The 16770-nt window shown below is 38.0% G+C and overlaps 1 protein-coding gene across 1 annotated transcript in view; it reads left to right on the top strand.

Moving 5' to 3' along the window:
* LOC127934470 (contactin-5-like) overlaps positions 1-16770 on the top strand; it is a gene marked incomplete at its 3' end in the record, with an annotated part of 155110 nt that overhangs the window by 60620 nt on the left and 77720 nt on the right. Inside the window, exons 3-5 of the mRNA XM_052531884.1 lie at positions 4193-4396; positions 11617-11740; positions 12528-12703. Of these exons, the coding sequence (XP_052387844.1) occupies positions 4193-4396; positions 11617-11740; positions 12528-12703 (504 nt within the window). The remainder of the gene's footprint in view (positions 1-4192; positions 4397-11616; positions 11741-12527; positions 12704-16770) is intronic.

The following is a 16770-nucleotide window of genomic DNA, read 5'->3' as shown; positions in this document are numbered from 1 at the left end:
GATTCACACTCGGCTGCAAACCGTCCCAATGCACACTGAAGGTCCTGGTCTGAGGATGCCAACACGACAACATCATCCGCAAAAAGCAGCGACGAAATCGTATGGTCCCCAAACCGGACACTCTCCGGCCCTTGGCTGCGCCTAGAAATTCTGTCCATAAAAATTATGAACAGAACCGGTGACAAAGGGCAGCCCTGCCGGAGTCCAACATGCACCGGGAACAGGTCTGACTTACTGCCGGCAATGCGAACCAAGCTCTTGCTCCGGTCGTACAGGGACCGAACAGCCCTAAGTAGGGAGCCGCCAACCCCATACTCCCGGAGCACCCTCCACAGGATGTCGTGAGGAACACGGTCGAATGCCTTCTCCAAGTCCACAAAACACATGTGGACTGGTTGGGCAAACTCCCATGAACCCTCCAGCACCCTGGAAAGGGTATAGAGCTGGTCCAGTGTTCCACGACCGGGACGAAAACCACACTGTTCCTCCTGGATCCGAGGTTCCACTATCGGCCGAATTCTCCTCTCCAGTACCCTGGCATAGACTTTTCCAGGGAGGCTGAGAAGTGTGATCCCCCTATAGTTGGAACACACTCTCCGGTCCCCCTTCTTGAAAAGAGGGACCACCACCCCGGTCTGCCAGTCCAGAGGTACTGTCCCCAACCGCCATGCGATGTTGCAGAGGCGTGCCAGCCAAGACAGCCCCACAACATCCAGAGACTTGAGGTACTCGGGGCGGATCTCGTCCACCCCCGGTGCCTTGCCACCGAGGAGCTTTTTAACTACCTCGATGACTTCAGCCCGGGTGATGGACGAGTGCCCCTCCGAGTCCCCAGCCACTGCTTCCTCAACGGAACACAAGTCGGTGGGATTGAGAAGATCCTCGAAGTATTCCTTCCACCGCCCGACGATATCCCCAGTTGAGGTCAACAGGTGCCCATCTCTACTGTAAACAGTGTTGGTAGGGCACTGCTTCCCCCTCCTGAGGCGTCGAACAGTTTGCCAGAATCTCTTCGAGGCCAACCGATAGTCCTTCTCCATGGCCTCACCGAACTCCTCCCAGGCCCGAGTTTTTGCCTCCACGACTACCCGGGCTGCAGGGCTATACATTTATATATATATACATATATATATATATATATATACATATATACATATATATATATATATATATATATATATATATATATATATATATATATATATATATATATATATATATACATATATATGCATTGGTGTATTGGTGCATTGCATTCCCTTGAGAAACTTTGCACTTGCTTGCAAAAAATGTACATTCTTTCGAAAAAAGTTTTTGTTCTTTCGCAAAAGTATTGCATTCCCCCGAGAAACTTTACATTCAAATCACAAAACGTTTGTGTTTCTTAAAGGTGCAACAATGCTAAAGATAAATATAAATTAAAACATACATTTATCTAAATTTATTTAGCATCACCATGTCCCTTCAGGAGCTCTGTAATATTGAATGGTAGATCATGTAGAAGAATAGTGCTCAAACACTAGCTCAGGTAGATCAAATCACACAAACAATAGAGTTGGGGTAATACAATATCAACCATTAAAGTGAGTTAGCTGAAAAACAGTAAGTCGCTTGCTCGGTTTTTCTCACACGGTGTCTGTAAAATTCAATAGACTTGGCAGATTTAGATGCAATTAAAACACCAAAGCAGATCCTATCCGAATCTGACTTTTATATTATGCCCTTAGCAGTTCCGAATCTTTGACATTCACTCTCTCACGACAGGAGTGTGTAAGCTTTCCGCTTAGCTTGTTCAAATCCCTCAGCCTGGATTCTCTTTCCACAGTTTTCCTTTTATTGCCTTTTCTTGGCCATCGCAAGGCAGAAAAAGCAAAATGCTTCCATAATTAAAAACGTCTTCAAAAGCTTAAAAAGCAAACGACTTCAAAGCATAATTCCACAAAATCAAGTAGGACTTAAAAAGATCAGAATCCACAACAAACCACTTCAAAAACAGTCAAACGAATGTCGTACACAATCTTGCATGCTTCTGTTGAAGTTTTCAAAGGTATTCCATGAATATTTAATCAAATACATTTCATATGCTACGATTTAAAGCTCCCAACATAGTAACATGCCCATGAGATCCTCTTCCACATGGATGTAAAGAGCTGGATCTGTCTGTTTGGATTTCTCCTCTCTCTCGTGCCCGTCTCTTTCACACAATTCTTGCTGCTTGCCTGTCCATCAAGCATTCAGCCAGCCATCCGTCTATTCATCTTTCTATCAATCAAATTCGGTAACTGCCTATATTTATTTATATATGGGTGCCTTTCTGTTAATTTCTATGTAGGCAGCTGTCTAGACACCTGTATGCCATTTGTGGATCAGTTTCCTCTTTTCTTTAAGCATCTAAAAGCTGAGAGTAACATTTCTTTGTGGGTTTTTCAGCCTGAATGGGAATACATGTGCATTTTATTTATTATTATTTTTATTAATATTATTTATTTTATTTTTCTTTGTGAGAAAAGGACCTCTCAGTTTTTCTGTTTTTCATATTCTAAAGGTTCAGGGCTGCAAAGGTCATATGTTGTAATATTTATAGTATTTAAAGGCCTGTCTTTAATTAGGACCTCATAAATGTCAGCACACTTTTTTCCTTGAGTGCCTCTCTGCGCAAATACAGATCCACCTTTTGGGCGGGCTTTAATTTCTAGAAGCAAGGTGGTCCATAAACGATCCCATGCCATGGGAAGAATGAAGCATTTAAGTCGTTATTTGTGGGGTTGTCCTCATTACTGAGCATCACATCTGTGAGTTAAGTCAGATGGCTTGGTGCATTGGAGCTTAGTATCTTTGCTAAAGTTCTAATTGGCAGACAGCAGAATAAGGAGATTACAGCAGGTGTATGATGACTTTTTAATTAAGCTATTCAATAAGTCCTTCCTCTTTTGGCATCGTTTTAACACAAATGGGCAATTTAGAATCGTTTGTAGCAATTGTAAATCCACAGCATTGATTGATGTGATGTAATAGTGATAAAATTAACTCTGTGTTTTCTCTGCGTAAATACTAAGCATTTGCCATCTGAATTAATTTCATTCTGTGTGAGTGGCATTTGCAATAGAACATGGCAATGTTCATGACACGTTTGACTTATTGCAACTCATTTTTCGGTGATGAGAAACAAGTAACAACATAAGAACAAGGTGTCAAACTGTCAACCTGTCTTTTCCTTTATGTATTTATTACAAGTGTGCATTTGTGTTTCAGATAAAAAAAGAAAATTGCATATTGCAGAAATGAACTCTTTTTATCAGATAATTTGTTTAGTTAATTAATCAAATGTATTGGCAACAGGAGTTTCCAGGACTGAAGAAATACAGACATAGTGCCAACGTACTGGATAGTCTAAACATACATAGGAATTATAGGAATTACACCGTACAGGTGAAATTTAAGACTAATATAATAAAATAAAAAAAAATTAAATAAGGAAATATAATGCAGAAGTATAAATATATATATATATATATATATATATATATATATATATATATATATATATATATATATATATATATATATATATATATATGTTTACAAAGGTTACATTTTCAGATACCATGTATAAATCTGACAGTTATAATGGACAAACTATTTGGATATCTCATTCTCTCCTTCAATGCCTGAAGGATTTGTATACCTATTTGTTGTCCAACAAATAAAAATCGTAAATCTGACTGCTTTCATAGACTCCTCAGCACTCAGTTTCAACTTTGTTGCATGCCATTTGTTGTTGTATTGTGAGACAACTAACCTCCCTCGTCCATGGTGACACAGTGTGTTGTATGGACGGGAGCAATGGAGGCTAAACAGTCTGAGTTTGTTGGTTCCCAAATGATTATTTCACACATATAATGTGAGCAGTCAAGTCGCAGCTCAACAATCGGACAGTATAGTGTGAGCACATAAATCGTGAACTTTGGCTTAATATCACATGCTATTCAATTGTACTGTGAGAGTTATTTAACAAAAAAACCATTGCTGAAATTGTATTGGTTTTATATACTGAAGTTACTATGTACCATAAGTTTTGTTCAAATCATTTACACTAAACATGAGCAATAGTGATCCATGCAAGTATATCTTAGAGCCTGGCAATTTGAGTCTGAATTGCTAGATGTAACAGCACTGTCTGTCTTATTTTCAGACTTTGCTAGAGCTGTTGCTGGGAGACCTGTGTCATACGCTGCAGTGCTACGGATGAAGTCAGACAGTTCCTCGTCCTCCTTTTTAAACTCCAGGATGAGGTTAAGGAACAACCATGGAGTGGGATTGTCTAGCCAGGACTGGCCTCCGTTCTCCAGACACAGATACTCTGCCCTCAGCTCACAGGAGGACTACAGGAGCGAAGGTGAGAATGAGGCTGACTCACACAATCCCATGCCAATTCACAGACTCTCATGCTGAGCACTTACAAACGAACTCTGGCTGATCTGTGTTCTCATCACGGGGCGAATGAGTTCTGGTTTTACTTCTAACTGACTTTAAAAAGTTTGACCTCACAGTGAGTGGCTCAAATAGTATTTGGAGTTGAACATTGACTTGAATCGGCCTTTTCTGTACTGTGCTTTGGACCATGTTTCAATGAAAGGTCAGACTTAACTTGACTATTAAATGTACAAGACCAATTAAGGTTTGTTTGCTCACACTCAAGAGGCATCCTTCTTAACTTATTAAAAATAGCATTGCTAGACAACAGAATAAACTGTGTGTTGGACACCTGCAAGACTACCTAGGTCAAATAGCTTTTCCAGTTGGGTTTTGATGGTCAACCAGCTAGACTAGCCCCAGACCGGCACTAACCAGCAAGGCATTAAGAGCCCGATTTGAGTTGTTTTGGTTTCTAACATACAAGGACAATGTATTGGAGTCTTGTATAACACTGAAAGTTACTTAGATGTTTCAACAATGAATCATGTCTCTGTTCAGTAAGAGCTGACGGAGACCACGGCCAAACGGAAATTGAGTAGAGATCATTGAAGCATCTCAGCTCTTCCCAAACTCCCAGCCTTCTGTCAGCCTGACAACTGATGGATGCTGTTGTCACAGAGAGAAATGCATACACACACAAACACACATACACACACACAGACACACACACACAAGATAACAAGATGCACTATAAAGGAGACCTTTAAAAATAAAATAAGTTCTGTCAAAGCTTTTGGTTCATGGGGAATGAACCCATTTGTGGTAACTTCTGAAACAAATTATTCTGCTGTTGTAGACTTTTTAGGTTATTTGAAGGACACCTGTTAGCGCTGTGGTTGACATGTTTTGTGGTTGGTTAAAGCTGATCTTTATCTATTATAATACCTGATTGAGGTGGTTAATCTAATCTATTCTTATCTGTTTGTCAGTATGACCCCTGTTTTTGCACAAGTAGCCCAAAGATTTATGTGGGCAATGGTAAATGGTTGGTTAAAACTGACCATTAACTATTTCTCCCATAGCCAGAAATCAGACTTGTGGCATTTTGCCACTTATTCTGCCCACTTTGACGAGAAGAGACCGTCTGACAGATGTGTAAAACGACCGTGATTTTGTTTTTATGTATTTAGAAGTGGATAAATCTAAAGTAGGCAGTAGATTGGGAAGTAAATTATGCATTCAAAATATAGTGCTGCAGTATCTTTAACAGTTATATAGAGAACCATATTCCAACCAATATTCCATGCCAATATAAACAGCAACTTTTTATTTTCTAGAAAAAATACCACTTTTTTTGGACATCCAGATTCACCAAAGTCACCAAACAATTGAAGAGTTTATCAAGATTGTGTAGTGCTTTGTTACAGGGAAGTGTTTAACAATGCAGTCATGGTTCAGTGGGAACAGATGAATACGTCTGATTGGGTCAGAAAGGGGTCACAGGAACTGTCTCATTCGAAATGATGCAGTCAGAATCTCTGGATCACCACACTCCAACAGTTTAGGGGTCATCCAGGAGACGACAGGGGATCCAGAACAGAGCCATCACGTAAATGAGGCATGTGCTGCTTTCTTCGCCACACTGAGAGGAGAGAGTAATTGTCAGTAGTGAGATGTGTACTCACAGTATAACCCACACTCTTCAGGTTGTCGTGGAATTGTAATGCTGAAGTGCTCATGGGGGGTACACCAGGCTGCTGTTCTCCCAGTGAAGCTGACGGATCACAGAATGCCTCTGAGATGACTGATTTCTGTGACATTATCAAGCTGCTAAATCATAAAACATTCAATGTCGCCCCATACTGAGCCTACAAGCTGCCTCCGACAAGCTGCACAGCACTGCAGACAGATAGATACAACATCCTCTTAACAAACACTACAGTAATTCTCAGTTGGCACTATTTAAAACTCACAACTTTTATTCACAGCGTAAATTTGAAGTTGATAATAAACAGCTAAGTGTGATATCACAGCTGATACAAAAGTGGCCTCACAAAAGTTTTAGAGATTAGTATTATGAAAACATAAAAGCGTGTGGGCAGCAGTAATTATCCCCTTCCTACATCTAGCACAGTGTTCTCTCACACCTATGCAGTGCAGAATAAAAAGCAGCCTATATTTTAGAGTACTTGTTACGTCTCCTGATGGCATAGAGGTATGAGGAAGACGTACATAAAATATAAAGACAACCCTATAATTTTGGTCTCTGGGGGAGTACTGGGGGAGAATGACACGAGGACAACTGACATGAAAATAAGTGGTTCGCTTTATTTATAAAAGAAAATGTAACTTATACAAATGAAAACACCAAACATTATTTACAACTATATACAACGAAAAATAGCACTAATTTAAAAAGCCTCGGAGATAAGAAAATTAGTGGTGCAGAACAAACAAAAATAACATAACATTCACTGACTAAACCTCCACTCTCTAAACTAACTGAAAAGAACACCCAAAAATAAAGTCTTCATCGTTCAACACGCAATACATAAAGCTTCGCTAACTAACAAAACTTACAAAAGGTTGCACAAGCCCCTTCCCTATGTGTCTAACAAGGCGTAATTCTACATTTTTGCTCAATGTATGTCAAGTGACATACTTCTCTTTCCTTTATCTCCGGGCTGGTGAAGTTTATCAGACAAGATGTTTTGTCAAACACAACAAGCAAACCACCACTAATTCAGCAGCTTCAAACAAACTGACCCAGCCAACAAACACTCCAAGCTCCTCCTCCTCTGTTATTCATGGGTGTCTTTTATCTTGTGCCAATTAATGATTGGATGTTTCACAAGCTGAGGATAATCATGATGGGCACAATACCTGACCAATCACAGCACCTAAAAACAGAAACCGCAGAGAGCGGGAAACAGGAAGAAACCAATAACAAAAGGGGAGGGAACAACCAAAGCATGTAACACTACTGTATATACATTTATTTTCTTGTGTAGTAAATACGTTTTTTAGCTATTACAGTAGATCCTTGTACTACATTTGTGACTGCAAACAGCAAAAAAAATAACCCTGTTGTAAATGCATAAATGGCTTGTGATAATGATAAATTGTGATTAATCATGATTAAACAGTTAAGTGTGTTTGCAAATATGGATGAGTGTCTTTTTTTGTAAATTTGCCTGAGTAAGAAATGAGGAGTTTGTGGTCTATAACAAAGGTTGCCAACTGGCTGACACTGCCGAATCCAAACCACAATTTTATTTTATTTTTTTATTTTTTTACATAATTAAATAAACAAATGCCAAATGCTATTTTCTAATAAAATCACATTTATATTAGGAAAATCAAGGTCGGCTCAGTAGATCCATTTGGGTCCTCTGGCACCACGGGTTGCTATTTGACAGATGCTTAAAAAGATATAAATTTAGTTGTATCAAATTTAAGGGCATAAAAAGTCTTAAATAGGACAAGAAACTCTTTGATTATAGGAGGTCTAAAATTTGGGGATGGAAAGACCAGAAATGCGATATGGCTTGATGTAACTATTAAACTTTTAAAGTCTATTATTTCATTGAATAAATATATGCTGCACTGCTTTGTGTACTGCAGTTACCGGGGAAACCACTATATTTCTGCTATTCCAAAAGTGCCACCTACAGGGAGAGACTGGGCGAATTCAAAACAGAAGTGAGCATCTTTACCTGCTCAAACTGAGCTGAACTATACAAGAGAGTGAACCGCAACATTCTATTATGATTGCTTTTCAACTTTTAACCATATACAAAAGCTCCATGATGTGCTGAGTCTCCATGACTCAAACATGTCACGGCCTTTCTGTAAAATTGTGTACTACCATGAGCACTCCCTGTTTAATATTGTGAAAACGAACGGTTCTTCATACCTTTTTCAAAACATTTATGGAAAGGGATCACCAGTGTTATAATCTGATACACTCAAAAAAATAAATAAAAAAAACTCTATTTTTCATTACATTCAGGTTAGGGTTGTGTTTGTGTGTGTGTGTGTGTGTGTGTGTGTGTGTGTGTGTGTGTGTGTGTGTTAAATATTAAGCAGCACAAATGTTTTCTACTTTGATAATTATAAGAATTGTTTCTTGGGCACGAAATCAGCATATTAGAATGGAAGTTCATGACACTAATGACAGGAATAATTATGTAAATATATTAATATAGTTTTTTTATTTGAATATACTTTAAAATTGACATTTATACTGTGATTTATATAAAATATGAATAATAGTTGATTACATAGTTGTTTTTACTGTATTGTCTTTGTTCAAATAAATGCCTTGGTGAGATTAAGATAATTATTATCTTAAAATGTATTTTTATTTTATTTATTATTATTATATTTATATGTTTGTGTGTGTAATGCCTTTGTGTCATACATGATTACTTCATTTAGTTTCCAAAATGTTGTGTAATTGTACATGCAAAAATGCCATATTATTGTAGTGTCAAAAACATTTGTGTTCCTCTGCCCAAGAATCATCCCCAATTACACCAAGCTTGTCCAAGCTACACAGATTTGTAAATAATTATCTGAGACAGAGGATGATTGGTGAGTAGAGGTGTTGAGGAGACGGAAGCGAGCCAGGGAACATATGGGCCGAGTGGGAGTGTTTGTGCGGGGGAGCGCTCTTTAATCTCAAAGGCCCACAGTCAGCTGAGGCATCCAGAGGACAGAGATAGAGTGAATCGAGTGCTGCTTTACAAAAAGATTCTCCATTTTTGTCAGTACAGGTGGACTGAAAATACAATGCACTACTAAATTGATCAAATTACATTTCTGCAGTTAGCAGAATGAACTAAGGGTCTCTTCTTTCACAACGTTGAGGGTTTCAATTGAAGGCAGATGCAAAGCCATATTCTTTTGTCAGTCAAATTTTATATTGGGCTGGTGTGCTGACACTTGGGCAGAGACCAGCTTGAGACAGTGATGATGTTGCAGCCTGTACACTCTGGGATTTATTATGCATGCAGCACCGAGCATAAATAATAGAGCTAGAGCTTAGATAGCTTACTCCCAACCCACTGCAAATGACTAGGTTATCTGTGAACTCATTCATCTCTTATTTTGCTCTGTTGTCTTATTCCTTTACTGCACAAAACATTTGCCAGCATTAGCCATTGCATAGCGGAGAGCTGTTCATGCAGACCTGATGATTTCATGAGCAGTATACAATAAAGTACTGTGACTACTGGCATAACTACAATACTTTGATATATATGAAGATGTTAAATTATATTCATACCTTGTCACTTGAACTAAACCAGGCTTCTGCTAGGCTGCTACAGTGATCGGTAACACATATTAAAAAACATAGAGACTAGATATGTATGCATTTACATTACATTTACATTTATAAATGTATTTATACATTTAGCAGACGCTTTTATCCAAAGCGACTTACAGATGAAGACAGTGGAAGCAATCAAAAACAAATATATGTATGCATAGTTGATTTATTAGTGGCTGTTTCAATGGGCTGCTTTTTGTAAACTGTCCACCATTTTTGGGTGTTCAAAGCAGGTTCATGAACACTCAAGAGCAATTTGACAGTGTAACCATATCTATATCTGCAAGAGACAGTTTTGCTAAATTAACACAATATGATAAGGTGATGGCTTTAGCTAACACAACATAAAGTTACGATATTTCAAAATTGGGTTAATAAAATGCAAACCATCACATTCTCACCTATGAAAGGTCATCCTATTTCTTCTGGAGTTTTAATATTGGTGGTTTTTACGATTTGGGCTGCAAGATGTTGTGAAATTGTTGCATCTTTGAAAACGTATATAAAAAAAAAAATGTCCAAAAATGGTGGTGGTACATGTCCAATGTTAATATCTAAATGCTTTATACCGAAATAACAAGGTATTATCTTAATATATTTCCTAAAAAAAAAATGTTCATGTGTTCGTGAAACAACCTGAGATTTAATATTGGTCCCTCTGTTCAGCATAAACTCACAGAGCACCGACGGAGCAGATCTCCTGAGTGTTTCTAATTGGAAGGACCTTCAGTTATTCTACTGAGATATGTTATCGCGTTCACCCTGGGGGCCTGAATATATGAGACAGTTAACAGGATTCCTAATGTGGACCGTCTGCCGTGTAGATCCAGCTGGACTGGTAGGATGAGCTTAAACTGCTTTGAATTGTAAAAACACCATTTCATGTCTGACATAGATATGGCCTATATTTGGACCACACATCCAAATTCATTTCCCTACATGGGTAAGTTGTACAAAATGATACAATTTCCATTATTTCCAGTGGGAGGCAAGGATTTTTATTTATTTATTTATTTTTTTTTGTGCCCAGTCTTTTAGAGTTGGGGGAATTGCAATTGAAAATTCATGACAGATACAAACTGATCAGTTGCTTTAATTTTCATCGTTTATGGCACAGTTTAGTTTGTATGTATTTTCTGTTTTTTTTTTTTCATTTAGGAACAAGTTTGCAGAATATATAACTCACTTGGCTTCGTTATGACGCAGCAGGCTTGTGCGAACAAAACTACTTTCCTTTTTTGTTTTCTGTGGCAACAATGATAAAATACACATATTAAAGCATCAGTTACACCCTTAATTACTCACTTTTTCCCCTCGTCTTGTTGTATGAGCTCTCTTTGTTGAGAAGTAAGAAAGAGAGAAATAAATATGAAGTTGGCCACCAAGTTGTTATGATTGTACAGTTGCAGTTTTATATTGAGTTAATAAGATTTCTGAACTCATAAGCTGGAACTTCCCAGGAGGACTTGAAGGCAGCGTAAGTGCCTTTCTCAAGGGTACAGTAGTGATAGCTCATGTATCACCCCTTGCAGCATTCAAACACACAATATTCAGTTACGAACCTAGACTACACACATAGCATGTCCTTGTATTACTCAATGTCAGCAATAAATAAGTAATAACACAATTTAGTAATAATAATAATAATAATAATATGTATTAATTTATTTAAATTAATTTATTTAAAAATAGTACCACAATAGAGTATAGTATCACAAAAAAAAAAAATAAATAAATAAATAAATCTAACTATCCCAAACAGAACATAGGGTACCATAATGACCCCTAGATTTTAGGGGTTACATCATAACTAGTTTCAACTTTGTAAACCTTGTTTTTGCCTTTCTTTTTCCATCTGACCCCAGAGAGCGAAGAGTTTGGTCCAGTGTTCCTTCAAGAGCCAGATGATGCAATCTTCTCCCTGGATTCGGATGATAAGAAAGTGATAATGAATTGTGAAGCCAGGGGAAACCCTGTTCCGACCTACAGGTACGGTTTACTCATTCCATTAACATGGATAAGATTTCATTAAATGGATAATAAATGACATTTAAAATCTCCGGAGCTTTACTGTGAATCCTTATTATCCTGCCTGAGTGGCATTTCTGTTAGATTAATGCTAATGATGCAGATGTTCCACTTTTCTCTGTGGAATCCTAATCAGGATTGATATAATGTTCTAGAATCATCATGATCAAATTATTAAATTGTACTGTCCTGTGATTCAGCGTATGCACTACGGTCTCACAGAAGTTCTATCCTCTAGGAAACAGAGAGCAATTCATCAATGTATCTGTTTTCGCCCGGAGCATTCGCTCAATGTCTATAAACATAAATAAATATGAGTGTCAGTGAGGTTGAATGATCCATTTGGTGCTGCTGAACTCTCAGACACTGATATGGTTTTGAGTTCTGAGTCATAATTTAGATCGATATTCCCGTCTAAGATATGCAGGCACATCAGGCTAACAAGCTTTTCAGTCGTTAAAATGTGATCACTATATCTATCAAAACTAAATAAATAAATAAATGCTTATCTGAGACCAAACTGGGGACAAACCAAAACTAAAACATTCTGAAATTAATTGTATTCTTTCAGTTTAATCTTAATGACAAATGTTTTTGAGATATTTTGTAAAGGTAAATGTTTCCTACATTACTGGTGGTCTTTGATTAGTTACCTCAGTGTAGAAAACTTTATTTAATTGTATTTTAACCAGAATCTAATAATGGCTTCAGAAAAGCATTTTTTCTAAATAATTCATTGCTTCTGCAGTTGGCTGATCAACAGAACCATTGTGGACCCAGAAGGAGATTTCCGCTACAGTTTGATTGATGGGAACTTAATAATACACAATGCAAGTGAGGCCATTGATTATGGGAGATACCAGTGTAGAGCTGAAAACAGCATTGGCTCCGTCCTGAGTCGAGATGCCCTCCTGCAGTTTGCCTGTGAGTAATCTGAAACATATTGGATACTGAAATTCAGATTTTAATACCATTTATTTATGTATTTGTTTGTTTGATTGTTTGTGTAATATTGTTTTATTATGTTTATTAGTTTTAGTTCTTAAAAAAAAAAAAATTCTGCTTTGCCTATTTTTGTATATCAAGTTTTCTTGGCATCTAGCTAAAATTATGATTTTTATTTTTATTTTATTATTTTTGTTTAAATGGTTTTAGTTAAATATAATAGTCCTGCTACAATTATTTGGGTCGATATAATTGTTTAAAAATCCTGCATTGGCAAGGTTAAGACTGAATTTATTCAGTTTTTATTCCCACATGGCATACCCACATGCTCACCCTAAAACTGGCTCCTTCTAATGCTGCTCATTAAAAGTCAATGCAATTAAAAGTTATTCCCATGATGCTTTTTTGTTAATTTCCTTAAAATCTAGCCCTAGAGTTGTCTCCATCAGATGGAAAAGTGGCCTTAAACATTTGCTTCACAAAACAAGAGCAAAAAGTGCATTTGTTTTCCTAGTAATCCCTTGGCTTCCCTCCAAAATATCATCACAAGCCACGGAAGCATGCAGCGTGGAGCTAGAGGCGCAGTTGCTTGCTGGAAAACACATTGTTAGTTTTGCTTACAGTTTCCCCAGGAGCGATGGCCATAATAGCCTTATTGTCGTACCCAATGGGATTGTGTACTTCACTATTCACTGCCCATGGTGTTTTCTGTAGAAAAACGAACACTTAGTATATGTGTGATGTAGCATTCTTACGAGCAGTAAATTTATTATAGCTCTGGTTAGGAAACCAGTTTTTTTTGCTTCCTAGACTGTAATATTGAAGAGGGGTTCGATTGTTTTCTCTCACCTACATGAAGATACGCCTTGCATTTTCTGTTCTTTCTCTATATAAAAAAAAAAAAACACTACGAACAAAATCATAAAGTCATTCAGTGTTTTTTTTTTTTTTCTGTCGTCCTTGCCCGTCGCCTGGCTATAACCTTGCTCTGATCATTGTTGCCCATTCTGAAGGCCTGTCGGAGAGACAAAGGAAAGCTCCTGGCAGCAGACATTGGGATGCAGAGCTTTTCCCAGGCCTCACATAACAAATGGCCACCATTCATCACCATGCTGGACACCCAAGGATCTTTCACTCTTATTGAAAGGGGACAATCTCATGAGCCTGACATGTGCAACGAGGTTGTAATAAAATGAATTAACCATTATTCCAACACCTTGGCACCAAAGGCAATATGAAACAATATTCACAGCGTATTTTACTTCCGCATTCTGATGTATTTGTGAGACAGACAGGATATTTAATGAGGAAAATGTAGGGTGTGATTTGATTTTCTCCCATGACAATTGATTGGATCAAAGTGGGCATTAGTAGAGGCTTGATGACCACCCAAAAAAGCTAGTTATTACACAGATATATTGGAATAACTGATGAATCATGCACATTAACACTAAGAAAATGCATTTAGAATGTAAATAAGTGATTTTAATTGCGCTGAACACCACTGAGACTCCTACACTGTGAAACGGTTGAAAAATCAATTAGTAACTTGAATGTTTTTTGTAATTGGATTGTATCAGTATACCTCCAAAAAGTAATAGTAAACTAATCAGGATTCACTCTGAACCTTAAGACTTTCACAAATCTAGCTGGTCATTTGAGAACAGAGCAACCTGAAGTGCACTTAAAAGCTGCAAGAGCTGATTTCTGCTGGCAGCTACTGCTGTGCAATTTCAAAATGATTAAAGGCAATGATTCCCTGTGTGAAGTGCATTGGTTGAGGTCTCCGTTCATGAAATGCAAACAGCTCTTCTGGCCATCCAGCCGTAGGGGAACATTTAGCTCGGATCTTTTTGTTTGCTGTCTTTGATTGAGGAAGCTGGGCATACGTTTCCCAGAGATGGTCAATTCAGCCGTTTGGAGAGGGGCCTAGTCTTGGTGCCCCACCACGGATGACACAGCCCTCCCTTGCTAAGAGACCTCTCACAACTCTTGCCAGGGAAACTGGTTGGTTTGCACAGAGTATCCACAGCTTCCCTGGAGATTCAGATCTGTATTTTTTTTATAAAAAGTGTTGGGGAGAGAAAACCAGTGGACTGTATTCTTTTCACAGTTTCAGTGTTGTGCCCCAAAGCATTCCCCTGTTGGAGTTTTTTTTTTTTTTTCTGACTCTTTGTTTTGAGATCAGAACTCCCTGGTTCAAGCTAGTTACCAGGCCACGCTTTGAAGACTGCAGGCAAAGGGAGTGTCTCTGATCTCACCCCCTTCAGAGAAACAGTCCTCTCTCAGCAGACCCCTCCAAAGTAGGAGGATGTGACTTAGGTGTCATGGCTTGAAATAACAAGCCTGTGGATATGTACGTAGGGTGGTTCTGTTCAGAGCTCCACTCTCTTTGACCACAGAAAACAGGGCTATCAGGAACTGGATTCTCAGTAGAAGGTAGCTAAAAAGTAGCTAAAAGTGCTTTCCAATTAAAAGGTTTTGATGCATTAATGGTCCATAGCAGCCGAGTGCATGTGAGCAGCCTTCTGAATCCACACTGTCATCTCGTGGACTTTCTCTCTCTCTCTTTCCACCTATCAATCGAGACCATTTGTAACATGAATGTGCAGGGCTTTTGATTTGCCTATAGCGGCCATTGAATTGGAAATTCAAGGGCTTATTTCCATGTTGCAAAAAAAAAAAAAAAGTGTACTAAATTATATGTGTGTGTGTGTGTGTGTGTGTGTGTGTGTGTGTTTTCATAAAGTAAAATGCATGCCCATTGGTTAACAGGAGAAAGATCTTGTGGATTGGCAAATTAGAAAAAGAAAAATAATATATATATGAATTGGACACATTTATAAATGTATTTATTTATTCCTATGGCCATGTGTAAATATTGAGAGAACATCCAATCAGAGAGCAGTCCAATCAATACATGGAGTTTAAACAACTCTTTAAAAGGTTGTGCATTCTCTTAGACTGTCATTCAATTTTTGAAAGGAGAACATCGGTTCTTGCAGATTCTTATCTTATCTCCAATCCGCCCTTATAGCTGAAAACAGATGAATATTGATTTTCCCTACAAAGGTCTCAATTTACCATCCAAGATGGGGAGTCAGGAAAATATGAGATGAGCACTTGAAAATGAAGAAAGAAACCCAGTAAACAGATTTTAGCTTCTTTCAAATGTGTCAATTATTATTTCATGCTCATTTATGACTCTTATCTTGAGAATACATCTCTTAGTTTTTGACAGTCAAATTATGCCAATTTTAGCTGTACAGACTGCCCTCCTAATTTACCGTCACTGTTACTTAATAACGAGCGAAGAAAGAAAGAAAACAATAAAGAAAACTTGTTACATGTTGCCCAACTGTCATGTTTCATGACACCAGCTGTCTAAAGATATGTCATTTATCACAGTTTTTCCTTTGACAATGTAGGGACAACGAAAGAAAATCTATTTTTCCATTTAGACTAAAGCGGAGAGCATTGATTAGTTATAATTGATATGTCTAGAGTGAATTGAAGAGGGCCAGGGATAACACGCTGATATGGAAAACAAAAAGACGGCAGTGACAGCACCTGATAAATCGATAATCTGCACTGTTACAATGGGATTTCCAGCCTCTCCATCCCGGCTCTCTCGTGACAGTTTGTTGGAGGAGATCACCTTTCCAAGGCCATACATTACACGGCTCATACAATCCCTCTTTGCTGCCGTGGAGCCAGGGAGAAGAAACAGACGTCTTCTGCATTCCAACGGCCCAGTCTACCAACCGCCCACTTCACATAAATAAGATATAAACTATTGAATTGCTCTCTCTTAAACTTCATATCTTCCTTTTCTGCAGTCCCAAAGAGAGGTGTCTTGTCTTTTCTCAGCAGATGCTTTCGTTTTTCATAGAAAAATAAAAATGAAGCTTTGATCTCATTCTCTTTTATTGTTAGCAGCCCCCTGAAGGTTTGAGCGTTAAACAAAGGTGTTGCGCCTGTTGATGGATCTTTGTGCTTTTGCTGCAACGGATTAGTGCAAGAAATTCCTGCTGATCACAAATGGA

Source organism: Carassius gibelio, chromosome A18 (genome assembly GCF_023724105.1).
Source record: "Carassius gibelio isolate Cgi1373 ecotype wild population from Czech Republic chromosome A18, carGib1.2-hapl.c, whole genome shotgun sequence".
In the NCBI taxonomy this organism is placed as follows: domain Eukaryota; kingdom Metazoa; phylum Chordata; class Actinopteri; order Cypriniformes; family Cyprinidae; genus Carassius; species Carassius gibelio.
The sequence above is the reverse complement of the archived record's forward strand: the minus strand, read 5'-3'. Positions and strand labels throughout refer to the sequence as shown.